Consider the following 21925-nt stretch of genomic DNA (forward strand, 5'->3'; position numbering starts at 1 on the left):
CCAACAGCCTTGCCGCTGTGGTAACACTGGTTCCCGTCAGATCTCCGAAGTTAAGCGCTGTCACGCTGGGCTAGCACTTGGATGCGTGACCATCCGGTCTGCCGGGCGCTGTTGGCAAGCGGGTTGCACTCAGCCCTTGTGAGGCAAACTGACGAGCTACTTGATTGACTACTTGATTGAGGAGTAGCGGCTCTGGTCTCGGAAACTGACATATGGCCGGGAGAATGGTGTGCTGACCACATGCCTCTTCATGTCCGCATCTGGTGACACCTATGGGCTGAGGATGACACAGTGGCCGGTTGGTACTGTTGGGCCATCATGGCCTGTTCGGGAGGAGTTTAGTTAGTAACCACTTCGCCAGAGGCTGTGCATTATGAACAGGTGCTCTATCATGTTGAAAGATGCTATCGCCATCCCCGAATTGCTCTTCAACAGTGGGATCAAGAAGGTGCTTAAATCATTAATGTAGGCCTGTGCTGTGATAGTGTCAGGCAAAGCAACAAGGTGTACAAGCCCCCTCCATGAAAAACACGACCACACCATAAGACCACCGCCTCCGAATTTTACTGTTGGCACTACACACTCTGGCAGATGATGTTCACCGGTCATTCGTCAGACCCACACCCTGCCATTGGATCGCCACAACATGTACTGTGATTTGTCACTCAACATAACGTTTTTCCACTGTTCAATCATCCAATGTTTATGCTCCTTGCACTAAGCGAGGCATCGTTTAGCACATATAGGCATGATGTGTGGCTTATGAGCAGCCGCTCAACCATGAATTCCATGTTTTCTCACCTCCCCCCTAACTGTCATGGTACTTGCAGTGGATCCTGATGCAGTTTGGAATTCCTGTGTGATGGTCTGGATAGATGTCTGCCTATTACACATTATGACCATCTTCAACTGTCGGTAGTCTCTGTCAGTCAACAGGCGAGGTCGCCCTGTACACTTTTGTTCTGTATGTGTCCCTTCATGTTTCCACTTCACTATTATGTTGAGGAGTTTGTGGCACAACTTGACAAGAAGAAGGGACCAGTTGGTAGGTCATGTTCTGAGGCAACAAGGGATCACAAATTTAGCATTGGAGGCAGCGTGGAGGGTAAAAATTGTAGAGGGAAACCAAGAGATGAATACACTAAGCAGATTCAGAAGGGTGTAGGTTGCAGTAAGTATTGGTAGATGAAGACGCTTGCACAGGATAGAGTAGCATGGAGAGCTGCATCAAACCAGTCTCAGGACTGAAGACCACAACAACAACATTATGTTGGAAACAGTGGACAATGGGATGTTCAGGAGTGTGGAAATCTCACATATGACACAAGTGACACCCAATCACCTTACCACGTTCGAAGTCCGTGAGCTCTTGGAGTGCTCCATTCTGCTTTCTTACGATGTCTAATGACTACTGAGGTTACTGATATAGAGTACCTGGCAGTAGGTGGCAGCACAATGCACCTAATATGAAAAACTTATGTTTTAGGGGATTTCCAGATACTTTTGATCACATAGTGTAAGTGAACAACAGCTGAGGCTACATATACTGCAGAATATTGCAATGTAAATATTTCAATGGCATTTCAAGCTTATAGATTGCATGCCTAACTGAATTAGGACTATTTTGCAAAACCTAATGCACTCTATCTTTCATCTATATTTTAAACTGTATTAACTGATCATTTACTTGTTAGATACTTTGTTAGAGTTGTCATGAAAGATATGTAATTTAGATATGTAAATGTAGACCAGTGCATGGCAGCTAAGAGTAGCTGTACTTAGTTTATATAGAGCATTTTGTTTAGTCGCCTTACTGTGTGCTTCTTAGTAGTGGTTAACCATAACTGTTTATCTTTTTGTGTTGAGTAGTGATTAATAAATTCCTTTGCCTAATTGTGTGCTAGCATCACATTATCCTGGTAATCTGTCAGCTTTCGCCATAATAATTATATCACTTCTTTAGATTCTTTATACTATTTGTCCAGACAGCCCTAGATTGTCCTAATTGTTTCACATATGGTACTTAAACAATAGAAACTCAAAGTAGGAATGCCAACAATGTAGAAAAATACAGATTGCTACTTACCATGAAGAAGACACGTCAACTTGCAGACATGTACAATTAAAAGACACTTACGTATTACTTTCCCCAGCCTTCACCAGCAAAAAGAGACACAAACCGTTCACACACAGGAAGCACACCTCACACATACAAGACCAGCAACTCCACTATCTCGGGCTGGAATGCAACATCATGTGGGATGCAAGCAGCAATGTGGAGGGGACGAGGAAGGGGAAAGGATGGTGTACAGGTGAGGAGAGAGACAAACACTGTCTGGTAGAGTGTGCAGGGACTAGAATGTCAACAGGCACAGTGTCAGGAGGTTGTGGGGCAGGGAGGTGGGGAAAAACGGAAAGAAGCAGGGAAAGACAGACGGATGCATTGGCAGAGGGCTGCAAATAAACAGGGTGGGAGATGAGAGTGGAGACAGAGGAGATGGAAACTGTTGGGTGGAGGGTTTGGGAACAGTACATTACCGTAGGTAAAGGCCGGAATAATTACGGGAGCAGAGAATGTGTTTTAAAGATAACTCCCAACTTTGCAGTTCCTAAAAGTAGGTGGTGGAGGGAAGAATCCAGATAGTTCGGGTAGTGAAGCAACCATTGTTGTGTTCAGCTGCATGTTGTGCCACAGTATGGTTTACTTAGCTCTTGGCCAGAGTTTGGTGATGGTGATTCATCCCGGTGGACAGCTGGTTCAGAGTCATACCATATTGTAGGCCACTGAAAGAATTTTGGCTCTCATTGATCAACATCTCCCGCCAGTTGACCAGAATGTAGCCTTCCACATCAAAGATACCAACCACTTCCTTCACTGACTCTCCACATCCCCACCCCTTTATCTCCTGGATCCCTACTTGTCACTGTTGACACCACTTCCTTATACACCAAGATTCCACACGCCCATGGTCCTACTGCTATTGAACACTACCTTTCCCAATGTCCTTCATACTCCAAAACTAACTACATCATTCCTCATACACCATAATCCTAACCCACAACTACTTCTCATTTGAAGGGAAGGTACATAAACAAATCTGCGGCACAGTCATGGACACCCACATGGCACCCTCCTATGCCAGCCTTCGTATGGACCATCTAGAGGAGACTTTCCTAGCCTCCCAAAACACTAAATCCCTACTCTGGTTCAGGTTCATTGATGATATCTTCATGATCTAGACTCGGGGCCAAAACCGTTAGCTTTGTTCCTCCATAAACTCATCACCTTCTCTCCCATCTGCTTCATGTGTTCCTCCTCAACCCAGCTTGCCACCTTCCTAGATGTTGACCTCCTCCTTTCTGATGGCTCCATCAGCACTTCTGTCCACATTAAACCCACCAACCACCAACAGTATCCGCATTTTGACAGCTTTCATCCCCTTCACACCAGTAAATCCCTCCCATACAGCATGGCCACCCAGAGACGGTGTATCTGCAGTGACAAAAACTCCCTTGCTCAGTCTGCTAAGAGTCTCACCAAGGCCTTCACAGAAAGGCACTATCCAGCAGACCTAATCTGCAAACAGATCTCCTGTGCCTTTCCCCTCATATCCCCAATCCTCCCACCACCCCCAAGAACCAGCCACAACGGAGTATCCCCTTCATCACCCAGTACCACCGTGAACTAGGATAACTGAACCATGTCCTTCACCAGGACTTTGATTACGTATCATCATGCCCTAAAATGAGGGACATCCTACCTGAGATACTTCCCACCACTCCTAAAGTATTATTCCATCCCCCACTCAACCTTCATAACATCCTAGTGCATTCCTGTGTCACTCCCTCCCAATCTCCACCCCTTGTCACAATGATCTTATCCTTGTGGAAGACCCAAGTGTAAAATCTGCCCAATCACCTATCCAGCACTTCCTATTACAGTCCTGTCACAGGTTTAACAGGTTTATCCTATCTCATCAGGGCTCAGGCCACCTGTGAGAGCAGCCATGTCATTTACTGGCTTACTTTGGCCTAGAGCAAATTAGACCATCCTGTGGCACAACATGCATCTCAACACACTTGATTTCAGTGGCTGCTTCACTATCCAAGCCATCTGATCCCTCCCTCGACCACCAACTTTTATAAACTGTGCAGATAGGAGTTATCTTTAAAACACATTCTCTGCCCCCATAACTATCCCAGCCTCAACCTACGGTAACATACTGTCCCCACATCCTCCACCCAACGGTTTCCACCCCCTCTTTCCACATTCTCATCTGCCACCCTGTTTATTTGCAGCACCTGAGATACTTCCCACCCCTCCTAAAGTATTATTCCATCCCCCACTTAACCATCATAACATCCTAGTGCATTCCTGCACATGCTCATCTTTCCCCACTCCTCTCATTTTTTGCTCCATTTTTTTGCTCATTTTTTCCCCACCTCTATGTCTCACAACATCCCAATGCTGCGTCTGTTGACATTCTTGTCACTACACCGTCCACCAGACAGCATTTGTCTACACCATCCTTTCCCCTTCCCCGTCCCTTCCAGATTGCTGCTTGCATCCCACTTGATATTGCATTTCGGCCCGAGATGCTGGAGTTGGCGGTCGTATGCACCTGAGGTGTGCTTGCTTGTGTGTGAATGGTGTCTCTCTCTTACTGATAAAGGCTGTGGCTGAAAGCTATATGTAAGTGTCTTTTAATTGCAACTGTCTGCAACTTGATATGGCTTTTTTATGGTAAGTAGCAATTTGTCTTTTCCAATATGATTTAACTAATATACCTAGGAACTGTGTTTGTTATGTACAGATGTAAGGATATGTGACTGCTGTCTACAAAGTGCTGGAAGCTGTGTAGGCTGCAGTTGACAAAACCTTCAGACTGCTGTCCAGGACTGTTGAGGGTGAGGGGAAGGAGATATAACTATAAAACAGTTTACAGTTAGACAGAAATGGTTGTTGCAAAGGGGCAGAAACTGTCGATGCAAAAGGATTCACATCCAAAATATTCTGAAGACATGAATATTGTATACTGCCAACAGTCATTTAATTTGCTTGTGGGAAATCCTGGATCCTTTGCTGTAATGAGTTGAATGAAATTTACAACCCAAACATTATATGCATGATGAGAATATAACGTCTAGTTTGGACAGGTCTTGTCCATCTATAAAATAGCGCAATTTTATTTCTCAAACAATGGGAATTCCAGGTAGGAATATCAACAATGTAGGGAAAGACAGTTTGCTACTTACCACAAAGGAGATACGTTAAGTTGCAGACAGGCAAAATTGAAAGACACTTACATAAAGCTTTTGGCTACTGCCTTCATCAGCAATCTAATATTGCTGCTTGCATTCTGTGCGATAGCTGCATTCCAGCCTGAGATGCTGCAGTTGGTGGTCACATGTGGATGAGTTGTGCTTACTTGTGTGTGTGAATAATGTGTGTTTCTGTTTTGCTGATGAGGGCTGTGGCTGAAAGCTTTATGTAAGTTCCTTTTAATTGTTTTGGTCTGCAACTTAACATGTCTTCTTTATGGTAAGCAGCCATTTGCCTTTTTCTACTTTGTCAATTTTATATCTAACAGGCAAAGACCTTGAGGAAAGCCAAGAAAATGATGGAGGGATGGACTTTTTAAAGAACTGAAGATCAGCATACAGGCTGACTGGTAGAGGAGAGCAAGAAACAGAACACTGTGGAGAAGCAGATTTTAGCTGTGTACAGTTCCCTTGGCATAATTGTGATATTATTATTATTATTATTATTATTATTGTTATATTGTGCAAGAATGACTGTAAGTAACTTATAGTGCCTGCATTCATAATATGTTTGCACCAGATGTTTTGTATAAAGTAATATTGTATGGCCACATGGCGCCCTCTATTGTAAAATGCTCTGTTGCGTCATGATTTACTCTTATTTGATGTATGTACTTTTTTGTTAAATCAAATAGCAGTTAAAACATCTGAAACATTTCTTATTTTAGTATCTTTCTCACTAAAAATGGAGATCTATATGCGTGTGGTTGGGGAGCTGATGGCCAAACTGGATTAGGCACTTATGACACAGTTTATACGCCTACAAAGTTGAAAGGTGATGTTGGAGGAGAGAATATCATAAAAGTTTCGTGTGCAGCTGACTGTGTGTTGGCACTTAATGGTAGGTATTTCATAGTCACTTTATTTATTCCAGTCACAACAAAACAATAAGTGATAGGAAAAGTGGCAATTTATTAGACACAACTTATTGATTTCAAGTCATTGAGCCACTGGCGCATCTAACAGCTTAGCTTGTGTTCAACTTGTATTGTTAGTTTGATTGAAGCTTTTTTTGAAATGAATGTAAATGTAAATTGTGCCTCCAGTAACAAAATAAGTTTATTTAAATTAAACTGTACAGCATTGCTAGGAACTATCTTCTTCGATTTTCTTTGTACATATTCTATATAACAACTTTTTTTGTTAAGACAAGAAGCAATAAATCACTTAAAAGAGATATGTAGAACCCGTAAGAGCCATAGGACCTGAAAATGGATCTGTGGGGTCAGGAAGGCATGGATCTTAGTTTAAATAAAGTTATTTTACAACTGAAAGTGAAATTCTGTGTCCGTAAATTATCCTTACAAGTTTATACTTTAATAGCTTTAAAACTGTATTAGATGGTAACAACTAACTTTCAGCATGTGACAAGATAGCTCATAAAGTTTTGCTTCCTCATTCAAACACATCAATGTTTGCATGCTTATTTGTATCTGTATATGCTCCAAGGTCTCCATGGTGATAAATTGTGAATGTGTGTCTTGATGTACCGTTGGTCAATAACCATAGTTCATTTCACTCAATCCCTTAAAACAACTGTTGGAAAAAGTCTAGTGGAAACTTTTAATCAGTAATTTGATGGAAGTGTAGGGGCCAGTGAAGTGTTACCCCATTCTGCAGGAATATGATGTAAAGTTGTGGGTGTCCCAGTTGTGGCACTGCAGACTCTTGTAACATGTCCAAGTAAAAGTCACTGTTGTCAGTAGACTTACTGGAAAAGAAATGACACAGATCTAATTAATTTATGAGTAGGTCTGGACCACACATTGACCTGGGGCTGTTGTTTTCAATTTCACGTGTAGCATGAGGCCCTTTGCTCTCGATATACGAATGTTACAGAAGCTCAGTTTGTTGAGTACATCAAAACTTGACTCATCAAAGAAACAAATATTTTCCAAATCACATTGTTAGCATCAGTCTTTGCTGGCACATCCACAGCAAACTCTTAGCACTGAGATCCATACATCAGTTTTAGTGATCAGAGCAGCTTCACGCTGCAAGTGTAAAGACATACCCTCTTAAGGAAGACTTTGTGCACTATTGGGCAAGGCACTTCCAACTCTGTGGGTGCCTTACACACTGATTTTGTCAGACTCCTTAAAAAACAATTGCTGTAGTTTGCCCCTGTTTGTGGTGAACAATACCACTTCCATAAATGATAGGTAATCAGAACAGTGGCTTTCTTTCATACTGCATCCAACAGTTTTGATGCACGTAGGTATCACACTTTTGTCTGTATGATCTAAGATACACCCTGAAATCTTTTCTGTGGCATCTGCTGTGGTTCCCAAATACCAGACCCTGGCGCAACACACACAACATCTAAGTAGTTTGGGTTGCTGCAAGATTCACTCCTATGGAACAGATGCCAGGTGAAATCTGATTTCTGGAACTCCATGGCCAGACCAGTAGCTGGTGACGACAGTGTTCTGGCCAGGCCACCAAGCAGCATCCACATCGGCAGTACAAGTTGCTGATGTAGCACACTATTTCCTGCATCCGAAATATCACATGTCTTAAATAGGCCCACTTTTATCCTACCACAAAGCAGCTATTTAGATCACCAAGCAAGCATAACAAGCCAGTTCCATCACAGCAGGCAACCTGCAAGAAGACTCCAGCAACATCTCCTTATGGACTCTGCTACTATCTTCCATTACAGCACACCCACTCCTCCAGTGGCGAAGTACTGCCTAGGACTTGGTATAATTTCTCCAGTTTTTAATTCACCTTCAAGATATGCCAAGAATTTGCTTTGTGATTATGTCCTTGCTGGACATAGAAATTTTCTATGCTGTTTGTTCATTGCTACTTCTCCTGTGAAGTATGACTGTAAGATATTTTGAAAGTGTTTTTTCTGTGATTTAAGGTAGAGTGCGGACTTCATTTATTTTCAAACCTAAGATTTAAGAAACTTTTTTTATATTGATTCTTAACTTTATTCTGACTTCAAGATACTACTCACCTTTAAAGAGTGTTGTAGTCTCTCTTATCAACTGATTATTTTCGTATGCTGAGGAATTTAATCATTTTTTGATTAAAGAACTTTAATTTTGTTTGCTGTTGGAAAACTATTGTTTGTTTTGCACTTGGGAAGAACTATGTTTAATTTCACACTTGAAGATACTTTATTTACATAATGCAATGAAGACTTTGTTAAAGTTGTGTTCAAGAAATAAACTTGTTTTCAAGAAATAAACTTGTTAACACTGTGGCGCGTAGCATCCACTACTGTGGGTAGCTGTTAATGGTCGCTTCTTTGGGGTTTTCAGTCAGACCTAAGACTGCAGTCCATGGGAATGGGCACTCCCTACTGGTGTTGTGCCATGCATGCATTTGTAATCTCATGACTGATTGAAAGTGCCAGAGAACTAACCATTAACAGCTATCCACTGTAGTGAAAATGTTGTATCACAGTGTTATTGTGACTACCTGTCTCTGTGGTGGATATCTCCATGGAACCGGACATATCACATTCCACTTTGTTTGCCAGATCTTGGCACGTGGAAAATAAAAATAACAAACTTTATGAGGTATATTATCAGAGTTTGAAAACTGGTTGTTATAATCTTGTTGTAATAATAATTTGTGGGATGCTCTAGATAAATATATTTATTTGAATTGCCTGGTAATGAACAGTTTTCAGTGTAATGGATAACATAAAGCTGTTTTAATGATTCAACATTAAAAATCACAGTGAATAAAGAAGATGAATTAGTTAACAGTATTACCTATTTCAAGATTAAATACCATTATCTGACTGTAGTGTATATGTCACTTCATATGCTTTTAATTTCCAAGGCTTCCTATGTGACTTTTTGAATCAGTTTTAATCTGTATTTCTGTACTGAAACATTAATTCTGATACTGTCCTAAAATCATCATTCAAAATCAGAGTCATAGTCTGTTCTATGCTGTACAAAATATGAATTTGGCTGTAATATTCTGTTAAAATATGTTTTAATTTTATCTCAGCTATGTAATCAAGTCACCTATGTGTGCTTTACATGTTTCCTTATTATTTATTTTTTTACTTTTTTAGCTAAGGGTGAAGTTTTTGGTTGGGGAAACAATGAATATGGACAGCTTCTGTTGCCAACTGACTTGCAACAACTGAATGAACCAAGACACATCAAGCTTGCTGGTGTGGGCAAAGTACTGGATATTGCTTCTGGAGGATCTTTCTGTCTTGTAGTAAATGGTAAGAAGAGCTATCAGAATGAATTGTGGATTTTGTCCTGAGAACATTAATTATAAAAAGAGTTATTTTCTGTGTTATTCATCGCTTTCATTACTTGTGCATCTGTCCAATATCTCACAAGAAAGACACCCAGAAGGGGAGAAGGACGCAAGGTGAAATTTCATGAGCTATGTGATGTTATTTCAGTGATTACAAAACTTAGTAAAATTGCTGAAGAACTTGATACTGTGAGCCCACTTACCAATATGACATTGCACATATGCTGGCCTGCATCCAAGCTTTGATTTGATTGTGAAGGGTGTCATAAAACCATTGTATTCTCTCCTGAGGTAAGCTGGCCAACTACTGTTGTAAATAGTCCTTGATACTCTAGCTCCTGGTACTGGCACTGGGACAGAGTTGCCATATGAGCTGGCCCCACACATTTTCTATCAGGGCCTAGTCTGGGATCTTACTGGTCACATGAATATGTTAGCATTACACAGTCAGTTCACAGAGACATGTGCCATGTGTGGACATCCATTGTCTTGTTTTCAAAATGACTCCACGATACTGTCCTATGAGAGTAACACATAAGGACATGGATTGTCTGTGACATACCGTTGTGCCATGCCATTCTTTAAATCAGTCCCAGCCATGACCTGAAGTCATACCTGATGGCTCCCCATACCATGACACTGTAAGTAATGCTGCCGTGTCTCTCCAAAACATTGGAAGGGTGGGGTCAATCTCAGGTTGCTTACATAACAACAACAGTGGTCGTCCAGGGTAGTACAGAACCGCAAAACATCGCTGAATGCAATACGACACCATTTATCAGCAGTCCATGCTTTCTTGTCACTCCAATGCAGCCATTTCTGTTGTGGCGTTAATGACAACCCATGCATGTGACAGTAGTTACTTAGTTCAGCTGCTATTAGTCTCCATTGAATGGTATGGAATAATACAGAATGTTGCAGGGAGTCCATTACTTGTTCTCAGATAGCAGGTGCAGATGCGATGGGTTTATGATGTGCTTGGTACACAGTCTGGTGATCCTTGTTAGTGACTGAAAAATGGAAACTTCATGTAAGAACATCAACAATGTAGGAAAAGACAGATTGCTACTTACCCTAGCTTTTGGCCACGGCCTTCATCAGTGACACACACACACACACCACCACCACCACCACCACCACCACCACCACATTCACACACTCACACAACCGCCAACTCCAGCATCTCAGGCCAGAATGCAACATCATGTAGGATGCAAGCAGCAGTCTTGAAGGGATGAGGGTGGGGAAGGGGAAGAGATAGTATTGTACAGAGAGGAGAGAGACGAACACTGTCTGGTGGTATATACAGGGACTAGATGCCAACAAGCACATCATTGGAAGGTAGTGGGGCAGGGAGGTGGGGAAAAAAGGACCATAAAAGAGAAGAGCAGGGACAGCGAGCGGATGCATTGGCAAAGGGCTGGAAATAAACAGGGCAGGAGATGAGAATGGGGAGGAGGTGATAGGACAGACAGGATTGGCTGTGGCACAACATGAAGCTGAATGTAATACCCTTGATTTCAATGGCTGCTTCACTACCCAAAATGTCTTGATCCTTCCCTCCACCCCCAGCCTGTCTGAACTGTGCAGATGGGAGTTATCCTTGCTAGTAATTAGTCATATGTGGTGGATCAGAACCTCGATGACAAGTATGCTTGCCCTTGCATTCCATGGAGGCCAACATCGAGCAGCTGTCACATCTCAATATCCCACAAAGCTGAATATTGCACAGTTTAATCAGCTAACCAAATGGAGACTTACAATGAGGCCCCTTTGAAACGGAGTCTGGTCTGATAACACTATCTCATGGCAACTTTGTCTCCTTCACAGTGATCATTCAACATGTAATGCTGTTGATGCCTTTTATATACCATAGCAGGCCTGATAGCAACGCTAAACATGAACAACAATAATGCACTCTGTTGGCCACTCTACCCGTCACAAAGAAATGCAACTATAATGATTTTCGGGGGTTGAATGAAAAATAATGCCTCCACCTTCGTTAATACGGTTTGGATGGGAATATTTTAATAAACCAAACTCGGAAATAATCCTTTGAATGTGATCTTTAATTATCAGTATTCTCCTTTCCATGTAATCACCAGCCAATTAGATACATTTCTGCCAACAATGAACAAGTTTTTTGAAGCCATCATGTAAGAAGTTGACACTCTGTTAACGCAGCTACAGTCTCACAGTTCTCTTGTGAAATGCCAGTTGTGCTTGCAGTTTCCCTCTGAGTGACACGACAATTGTCCTGAATAAATCTGTCAAATTTTGCTTGTGAAGCTCGGTGGTTGCTGTCACAGGACGTCTAACTCTTTGTTTGTCACTCAGGTCAGACGTTCCCACATCAACATTTTTCAGCTTACTTGCCCAGTGAGTTGCTTTCATTCTCTGATGAATCTCCTTTGGGGTGACACCTTCTGCTGTCAAGAATTCAGTGACTGCACATTGCTTAAATTGCATTGACCAACAGTCTGCACAGGATTCCATACTTTATACTGTAACAACACAACCGTTCAATGCTAAGGCTTCCCGCCAACTGGAGCTGTAGAGAAGAGGCTACAGAACAAGCCAGTACCTGCCGCCTAGCAATGCTGCCAGCTGTTGAATAATTACGAAGGGGGAGGCATTACTTTTCAGTCAACCCTCTTACATAGCCACCAGGGGGTGTCTTTTGACAAAGTTATGTTGACATCTGACAATGTCACATAACATTATCTGTAATGTGTCTGTAAAACTGGAAAGTTAATATTTGGTAAAATTTCTTTACATGGAGCAACAACAATTGTTAGTAAAAAGGCAGTATTATGAAGAAAGTAAAACTAAGAATTATGAAATCTTTGGGTTTTTCATAAGCAGCTAAGAATAAGAAACAAGAAAATAAACCCTGCATATTTGCATTGTGTATCGAAGAGAAATGGTAGAGACAGAAAACAGGAACTTGTGTAAGAAAGGCAACAACAAAAAAATATTAGTGTAAGTAAATAGTATATTAATTCCTCTTGTTCATGTTCTGATTTCTTTACATGTCTGCTGCTCAAAGAGAAAATAATTGCTGATGATAACAGTGATGCGGAACTATTCAGTCGACTAAGTGTCCTAAGAAAGTGCTATGCACTAGATCCACCTTATGTGCTAAAAATAATGCTTTAAAGACTAGGGATATTGTACAGAATGAAACTATTATAGAAATGGTTAACATCTTGAATGTGAAGAGTTCCAGTCAGTTGTAAAATGCATGTATATACAAGTTGAAATAAAGCTTAAGTGAGGTGTCATGCAGTAGCCAGGATGTATTGTTCTGTGTATACAGGATGTAACAAAAGGTATGGCCAAACGTTCAGGGAACATTCATCAGATTTAGAGAAAGAAAATTTGTTGTATGTACATGGATTTGGAAATTTTTCCTTGTTAGAGCTCAGTTTCTTTGACTTTTTAACATATTAATCATGGGAAACACACAGGAAAATAATGTATCAATAGAGCATGAAACAATTTCCTAAAGAAAATGTCCAAAATTCCCTCTTCTAACATTATAACAACTTAAAGTGTGAATGTGAGCTTTGGTTATATCAGTTTATTTCCCCAAACCACCTTCCACTTCTTTACGAGATGACTTACTTGGAACTTGCAGCCACTCTTCTTTACTGACTAGCTGGGTGCTGGAAACCCTTTTAACTTCTTGTCCATCGAATAATGCTAGGTACAGACATTTTTAGACTCTTTCTACTTATGAAATAAGTAGACATACAAACCTTACTTTTCACCAGTTAACAATGTATTTAACTTCTATACACAATAAAACTCTCACTTTCCACATAAATATGTAAGTTCCTGTAAGTCCCTCACACAGCCAAATGTCAGAAACAAATTGAGTTACAGTTAAAAGAAAGTTGGCTTAGATACCATAACTTCTCTTAACATGAAGCAGAAAATGAGTCTTGCCTATAGAAAGCTTATGTCAAGAGTTTTCAAGAGCTCTTATTCAACTGTCCTTGTTTTAATAACAATAGTCAATGACACAATAAGCACAGAGCTGCATATAAACTCGATTGTTCTTCCTTACACACTCACTAAAACATGTATGGATTGCCTGACAGGTACTTGTCGGTGCTGTTTGCCTGCCGCGTCTACTTTCTTCCTGCAACTGATTTTAAACCTGCGCTCACAAACATGTGACACACAGAAGGTATGATTCTAACATCCCACACTCATATCCAGAATGTTGTGTGTTCTAGGCGGTAGAAGGCTGAGTGGTTTTAGAATTTACACAGAAATTCTCGAATCACTACACTCTGTTAGCAATGATACTAGCATCAAAATGCCATCACACAGTCATGTGGTCAACATTACCTGTTGCTGCCAACTCTCTTACGCTGACTCTAGGATTGTTGTCAACTATGCAACAGAGTTCCTCCCTCCTCCCTCCAATTGTGGTTTCCTTGTCTTTCTAGGCTTTCCCAAGTCCCATGTCCTTTGTTCTTTGAGATGATGCTCAATTGCTTCAGATATTGTCCTGTTGGGGCACTGTTATTCTGGAAATCTCTCCTGTTACAAACATTGAGTACCATTGCCATTACCATCTGCTAATCTGTAAAGCAAATGGGCATCTTCCAAGTCCACTATGAGTACACTTCTATAGCACTGTACCAGAAATCCAATCTATGATGAGCACTAAATGTTAGATGATACATGAGTGGACAGGCTGTGAAGAACTTTAAACAGTTGAGCTTGATGCTATTAGAGCAATGAAGTTAGTCGCACGTCAACACAAGCAATGAAGTGAGTCACATGTCAACATTACCTTCATTCACTTGCAACAACAAACACTGGCAGTTGTAATAAAATTGATTATGGTGAGATAAATGTACTAACCGATCTTGGATCATCTGAAGTGAAAGATACCACACCGAACATAAAACAAAAATTCACTTCTACATAGCTATGCAAAAATGTTTAGATTGCAACATTTATAAATACTTAATGTAATGATGATTATGGACTTATCGAAAAAGATAGACAATTAATTGTATTTTATTTATGAAATGTATGTTTCAAAGATTGTTTTGCATAAATAGATTGATATATGTATATTATGTGATGATTTATAATTTGCAGATGCAGGTGATGTTTTTGTCTGGGGTTATGGCATTCTTGGAGTGGGTCCCTCAGTTGACCATGCAAAAAAGCCAGTTCTTATACCACCAACACTCTTTGGTAGAAATGAATTCAGCACAGAATCAAGAATTGTTAGTGTAGCTGCTGGAATGAGCCATATGGCTGCAGTTACCAATTACGGAGATTTGTACATGTGGGGCCGAAACAGGGGTGGTTGTTTGGGTCTTGGACATGAAAACAACCAATTCTTTCCTCTTAGGGTAAGTATTGTGTTAACCTGTTGCAGTTTAGATGAAATGTAATTGTCTTAGTTTGCAGTTATGTTGTAGTTCAATATATTTATTGTTGCAGAACATATTCCTCCCATTAAGTATCAACAATGAAAATTTAAAAGAATTAGAGATATTTATGTTTATCTATTTGAATTGTGTTCCATCGTCATTGTTAAAGCAGTTGACGCAGACTCTTAAGTACATTGTAAATAATGAATGTGTCTTAATTATTTAATTTTTTTCTGAAAGTGTACCAGCTTGTAAATTCACTTGCAGTAAGTGTATAACACTACTGGGTACTGTTGAATTAATAATATGCCAGTAATGTTATTCCTATGAAAGGATACTACTTTGACCATGATGTTGTGTAATGAAAAGATATTGGCTTAGTTTCATTTCCGTGAACTTTTCTGTTGAAAAGAAACTGTAGTAAGACAATTGGGAGTCGAACCACTGTTCCGTTACTACTCAAGTAAACTGTAATTAAATAAAAGGAAACAGTCACAAAGTTGTACCTAATCCTAGCGTGGTTCATAAAGAAAGTTAGCTATTGGGACTGAACTTCTGTTTGGCTGATAAGATACATGACAGTAGCACAGTTTTGCAAATAATGCACCAGTGATTTGACTTGAATTACTTAGGAAGAATATTAACACATTTAGGCAACAACCGGCTGTCAGTAACACTTACAATCTGTACATTACATTAGCAAGATAATGATAATAATAGGTAAAAGATTACTAATGGTGGAGCACTACTGACTTGGACAAGAGATTCTCTTGTCATTTTAATTATAGGAAATTACTACTATTGAAATAGTTATGAAATAACTGTGTCTTTTGTACTGACCGTTATTTGCATTCTCAAGGAATATTCACTTCCATATGCCATTTAGCTCAAATGGAACTTGTGATACATGGATCTAGTATAGTTTGAGTACTTATAGCTAGTTGCTTATTTTTGATTACTGTTATTGTGACACGACATTTGTATCTGGCCTGAGGACAGAGAAACTAATATATCGATAGACTCAGATCAAGACTGAATACTTTAGTCTCAACACGTTACGGGAAACACTGTTAACTACATAACACATGAAATTGTAAACACTATTATTTCAATAAGAAAAATCTTGGTGCTGAATGCCATAAATCTTCTGTTAGGGATTGTGCTTTGATGAAACCTTAACTGTTCACTTATGAAAACTACATGGAGTATTTCAAAACTTATGCTCATTAAATAATTGTGTACTTTACAACTCCATCAAGTTTATGAACTTTTGTTAAGGGAGGTAACGGCTTTTCAGTTCAGTAAAATAGGATACTTGGGTTTATCATAGCACTAAGGATAAAATATGGTGACTCAATACACAATTTACAGAACACAAATTATTACTGAAAATGAAACCGCATTACTGCTCCCTGCAGTTATACAATATTTAACAGATAACTTGAGATGAAGGTGATGGCAGCATTGATCTCTTGTGCTATTCAAAAAAAGGCAGAAAAAATATCTGTGGCTCTTCATGTGTAACGAGCTCTGAAAATTCTCTTCTTAGCCTTGGATTTTTATAGTACAGAGATAACCGAAGTATGCCATGAACAATAAGCCAATTGCACCTGCATTCAAGGCTATATTAAGTGATCTTGCAGTTCTGCTCACCTTTTTTAGTTTATCATTTCACCAGATGCGCAGCCTTTGCCCGGTAGCCACCAACTGACACACGCCACAAAGGAGCTTTGCAGTTTGACTGCCAGATCCACCTTTTCTATCCAAGTCTAGCTAACTCTGTTGCAGAGGGCTTACCTTCAAGTATTACATGATTAGAAACATGATTTCCTGATGCATGAACCGGTGTTAACAATTAAAGTTTTAATTTTTATATTTTTTACAGCACATCACTTTTGAAATTACATTCATAGAGTAATTGCAACTATATATATTATCATAACTAATGAATAAAACATTTACATGGCTGTTAAATCAAAGAACGTGACTATACAGAAATCACGTTAAGTAAAACCAGACAAAAATTTTGATAAGACCATTATAGGTAATACTGATGATAATGTTGCAAGTGCTCAGCAAATTTAAGTTGATATTGTTCCCTTTGATTCTTTATCATATTAAATGTGATTACAATAAAAGAAGGAAATATTGAAAAAGTTTCAAACTGCACACTGCTAATGAAAAATGTAAGCTTTGATAGAATTATCAGAAAGCTGAAAAAAGGTTATTAAAAGCTTTTACTTTTTGTGCTTAAAAGTATAAGAGTGGAGGGATGGAAAGAGAGTATGTAAAAATATGGAATGTTTGGCAAAGGCAAAACTGAATTATTACAAAGTTTCTTTTCTAAAGATGTGGAAATTGCATGATAAACCAGGAAAGACTTAAGTTACAGTCAAGTTGATTAACTATTAGCAGTGAAAGGTGGACTTCTTCAGCTAATATGTGGCATGGTGGATAATGAAAAAAAAATTGATGACAGCATGCTGAAGTAAGAAAATGTGGAGAGCTATAGGTATAAAAAAGATTGGCATATTTGATGGCAGATGGAAACTTTGATTATTTCCATGAAAAAATAAGTTACAAATTTAATTGCTTGTGTGTTTGCAGGTATCTGTCTCCAGTCCTGGTACACAGACATCTGCACCATAGAATTGCAGCATTCCACTGGAAGAATAAAAATGAAATGACACTACCCATCTCCGCTTTATTAGTGTGTGGAGCCATTTTGTTGTGCCTCCTGTAGTAGCATGCTTCAGTACTGTGGTGTGGAGCCTTTCATGTGTACCATGTCTGCAGACATTCATCTGCAACCAAACAAACAAATAATTAAATTATGTAACTTTATTTTTTTGAGATGATAATTGAAATGTCATGACTACCCCTTGCACATAGATAAAAGTTTTAGTATGTTTTGGAGATCACGGCTTATTTGTAAAAGACTGTAACCTTACACTGAGGTGACAAAAGACGTGGGATACCTCCTAATATCATGTCAGATCTCCTTTTGCCTGGCATAGTGCGGCAACTTGACATGGTGTGGAGGCATCAACTCATTGGAAATTCCATGCAGAAATACTGAGCCATGTTGCCTTTACAGCTGTCCATAATTGTGGAAGTGTTGCTAGTGCAAGATTTTATGCACAAACTAACATCTCAATTATGTTCATAAATATATGATAGGATTCATGTTGGATGATCGGGATGGCCAGATCATTCGTTCAAGTATCCAGAATGTTCTTCAAACAAGTCACGAGCAATTGTGGCCCGGTGACATGGCGCATTGTCACTCATAAAAAATCCATCGTTATTTGGGAACATGAAGTCCACAAATGGCTGTCATTTCCAATTAATGATTAGTTCAATTGGAACACAGGACCTAGTACATTCCTTGTAAACACAGCCCACATCATTATAGAGCCACCACAAGCTTGCACAGTGCCTTGATGACAACTTTGGTCCATGGCTTTATGTGGTCTGTGCACATGTGAACTCTACCATCACTCTTACAAGTAGAGACTCAACTGACTAGGCCACAGTTTTCCAGTTATCTAGGGTCCAACTGATATGGTCAAGAGCCCAGGACAGGGGCTGCAGGCAGTGTTGTGGTATTATCAAAGGCATTCATATCAGTCATCTGCTGCCATAGCCTGCTAATGCCAAATTTCTCCACACTGTCCTAACGGAAACATTCATTGGTGGTTAAGCGAGGGCTGTCAGCCACTTTGTTGTTCATTGTGAGAGGTAATGCCTTAAATTTGGTGTTCTCGGCATACTCTTGACACTGTGTATCTCTGAATATTGAATTCCCTAATGGTTTCTGAAATGGAATATCTCATGTGTCTAGGTCCAACTACCATTCTGCGTTCGAAGTCTGTTTATTCCCATCATGCCATAAACACGTCAGAAACCTTTTCATATGAATCACCTGAGTGCAAATAATAGCTCTGCCAATTACTGCTATTTTGTATCTGGTGTATGTGATACTACTTCCATATGTATTTTATTTTTGTGCAACAACAACATATGCAACTATTATTGTTGTTATTGTTATGGTCATGGTCATCATCATCATCATCATCATCATCGTCACCTTCACCGTCACCATCATCTTTATGAACTTCATATAATTGTTGTTAATAATAATAATAATAATAATCTTTATTACTGTTATCTTTATTAGTACTGGAAGTTATGTGGTGTTTTTTGTAAACCCTCGTTGCCAGTTTTGTAAAGGCCTTATTACTACTGCTGTGGACACCAAGTTGCCACTATTGTTACGGTAGGCCAAGTTTGTGAGTTCGTGAAATGGCATCTGGTGCAGTACACCGCTAAGCAATTTCTCCCTGCCACTATTACACAGCTGTGTCTCGGGGCCAGGTAACAGGATAGGAGAATGAAGGTTCTACAACACTCCAAAAAATTAGTAAAAAAGTCACACAAATGAGTTAAAAAAGTCTACTTATCTTTGTGGCTTGTTGAATAATGAAGTCTGCAATACTGCTTGTAATATAACACAAGAAAAGGCCCTCAATGGCTAAGTGCAAATAATCACAGGTAAACTTCACGGTACATAGCAAATGGAATTTACAACAACTGTTTATTCAGTTCTAAGAGTTCACTAAATGATGTTCCCTGTCTAAGTCAGCCCTGGACGATGATCCTCAACCAAGTGGATGAGAACTGCTTTTCTGTTTTCTTAGTAGGCTTCTATCCATTGTTGTCCAGTCATTGGTGGATTGTACTCTGCCAGTAGTCGGCCGAGGCGAAGTCGATATCTTCATCCTTAGTGCCACCCGTGGTGCTGGTGGAACCTGTACAGATGGTGAATCTCTATGACACTGGCATCAGCTCACGTCTTAGCACCTGTGATGCTTTTGCCATGGCTGTGTCTAGTTCGGATGACACACCAGTGTCCATAACAAGATGGACTGCTGAAAAATATTTGTATGCGGATGTGTACTTCCTAAGTTTCTCTCATGCTGATGACATACATCTTATTAGCAGAGGGGTTGTGTGGTGTATCTTGGATGCAGTCAGTAACAGTGAGTTCTTGATTAAGAGCATATGGCCTGAAAAATGTGATTTGAGAATAGTAACAAATGGCTAGTCTCTATGGAATAGTTAAGGACATTTTCCAGAATCAACTTAATCTGGGAGTTCATTTGAGGAAATTATGCTATTTGCTGGAGATAAATAATATCCATATCCATCTTCAATTTATTTGCCCATGCTGTCAATGATAAAAATCACTGATCTCACTGTACAGTCTCTTGAGTTTATTCTAGATTACCTAAATTGCCAAATTTCTGTTTGAACTACAATCCTGTTTTAGTATGTCCAACAGTTGTCTGGTCTTCAGGATTCCACAAAATCCCAAAATTTTTAGAACTGTTAAGGTATGTAATTAACATTTTAGGAAAATATATTACGACTTCAGCTTTCCAATCCAAGCTGCATAAGCAAAAAAAATTATTCTGTGACCAGCATGCATGTCCACAGATATTTATCCAAAGTGGGTGGAAAGGTGACGGATGGTGGTTGGGGGGGGGGGGGGGGGGGGACTCAGAAATTGCCATTTTTAGGGTTCTGTACTTCAAATGATAAAAACAGGACTCTTAAAGGCTCACTTAGTTGTCTGCCTGTTTGTAAGAGTTAGAGGTATCAAATTGCAATTATTAGTAAGGTTCTGTGGCAGTGTACAAAGCTTAACCTTTTAAGTCAATGCAATCAAAAGATTAAGCCATTTATGTCACACATTTTGTTACTTGGAAACTCACTCATCAAAACTTGTAGGGGGCTTCCCAGCAATCTGAATCATAAAATTTTCCAAGAAGCAAGCATTCACGGTACAAGTAACAAAAATAATCTGGAAATTGTTAATTTGTAATTATATCACATAATTTTTTCCCATTTGTTGTACATCTGTCTGTTTGACTGTTAATGTAACTTTTTCTCAGGAACAGACAGAGGCGTCACAATGAATTTCATATTTCACTCCCTTTGTGGTGTAAAAAATTTAAGCTTCTAAGTCAGTGTAGTCAAAAGTTTCCTCAGGAATGGATGTAGATATGAATCTGAAGTTTATGTCAAATAACTAAGGTCTACAGGCAGTTAGTAGTGTATGTAATTTAAGCTTCTAAGTAGATGCAATCAATGTCACATATTTGGATACTCGCAAACCCACTCATCAGAACCTGCAGATGAACTATTTATATACATGTCAAAGCTGGTGTTCTAGTGATAAAGTGTGTGCCTAGAAACTGAGAGGTAACAGCATTGAACCTTGACATACTAATAACATAAGGAGTCTCCAGAAACATCATGTGTTTTTGATTCCATGTTAAACGTTGGACAGAAATTGTAAAATACCAGCAAGAACATAATGCAGTGCATATCTCTTAAATAAATCATTGGTCTACAAAATGAAAATCTTGTTTAATTTTAGTTATTTACAATCAAAAATATAAATGAGGATCTCCCAAACTAAAATCTCAGAATTTTTGCACCCTCTCCACATAATACTTAGAGCAACAAAATGCAGCTGGAACTAAGTGGCATGTAGAACAATGAAGACACAGCTGATAAATTTAGGGTGGAGACGTAGAAAATGGATCAGAAAATTGTAAGTTGGGAAGAAATAAGAAGGAACTGGAGGAGTACAGAATGCAGTAGGGAAGAAGAAACTGAAGCAATGTAACTATAGACGATACAGGTAATACTGGATTTCATAAAAGGATGAAGTAGATTGAGAAAAGTAGATTTTGCCTGTTACAGAAAAATCAGACATAAAATAACAACAGTGTTTTTTTTTTTTTTTTGTTTTTTTTTTTTTTTTTTTTAAATAGAGAAACATAAGTGGATGAGACAGATAGTGTTGGTGAAGATGTCAAAGATTTTTCAGATTATATGAGCACAATGGAAAAAATGGAAAATGTAGTCATAATACCATCAGTTACCAG

At 39.3% G+C, this 21925-nt stretch overlaps 1 protein-coding gene across 2 annotated transcripts in view; it reads left to right on the forward strand.

Annotated features, from left to right (window-relative positions):
- Positions 1 to 21925, forward strand: part of LOC126278230 (RCC1-like G exchanging factor-like protein) — a 148824-nt gene that overhangs the window by 101870 nt on the left and 25029 nt on the right. Inside the window, exons 6-9 of one of the 2 annotated variants that reach the window (XM_049978221.1) lie at positions 5991 to 6163; positions 9365 to 9523; positions 14686 to 14945; positions 17574 to 17810. In XM_049978221.1, the coding sequence (XP_049834178.1) occupies positions 5991 to 6163; positions 9365 to 9523; positions 14686 to 14945; positions 17574 to 17615 (634 nt within the window). In that variant the 3' untranslated portion in view covers positions 17616 to 17810. Of the gene's footprint in view, positions 1 to 5990; positions 6164 to 9364; positions 9524 to 14685; positions 14946 to 17573; positions 17811 to 21925 lie in introns of those variants that run through there. The other variant, XM_049978213.1, reaches the window with a different exon arrangement.

Source organism: Schistocerca gregaria, chromosome 1, assembly GCF_023897955.1.
Source record: "Schistocerca gregaria isolate iqSchGreg1 chromosome 1, iqSchGreg1.2, whole genome shotgun sequence".
In the NCBI taxonomy this organism is placed as follows: Eukaryota; Metazoa; Arthropoda; class Insecta; order Orthoptera; family Acrididae; genus Schistocerca; species Schistocerca gregaria.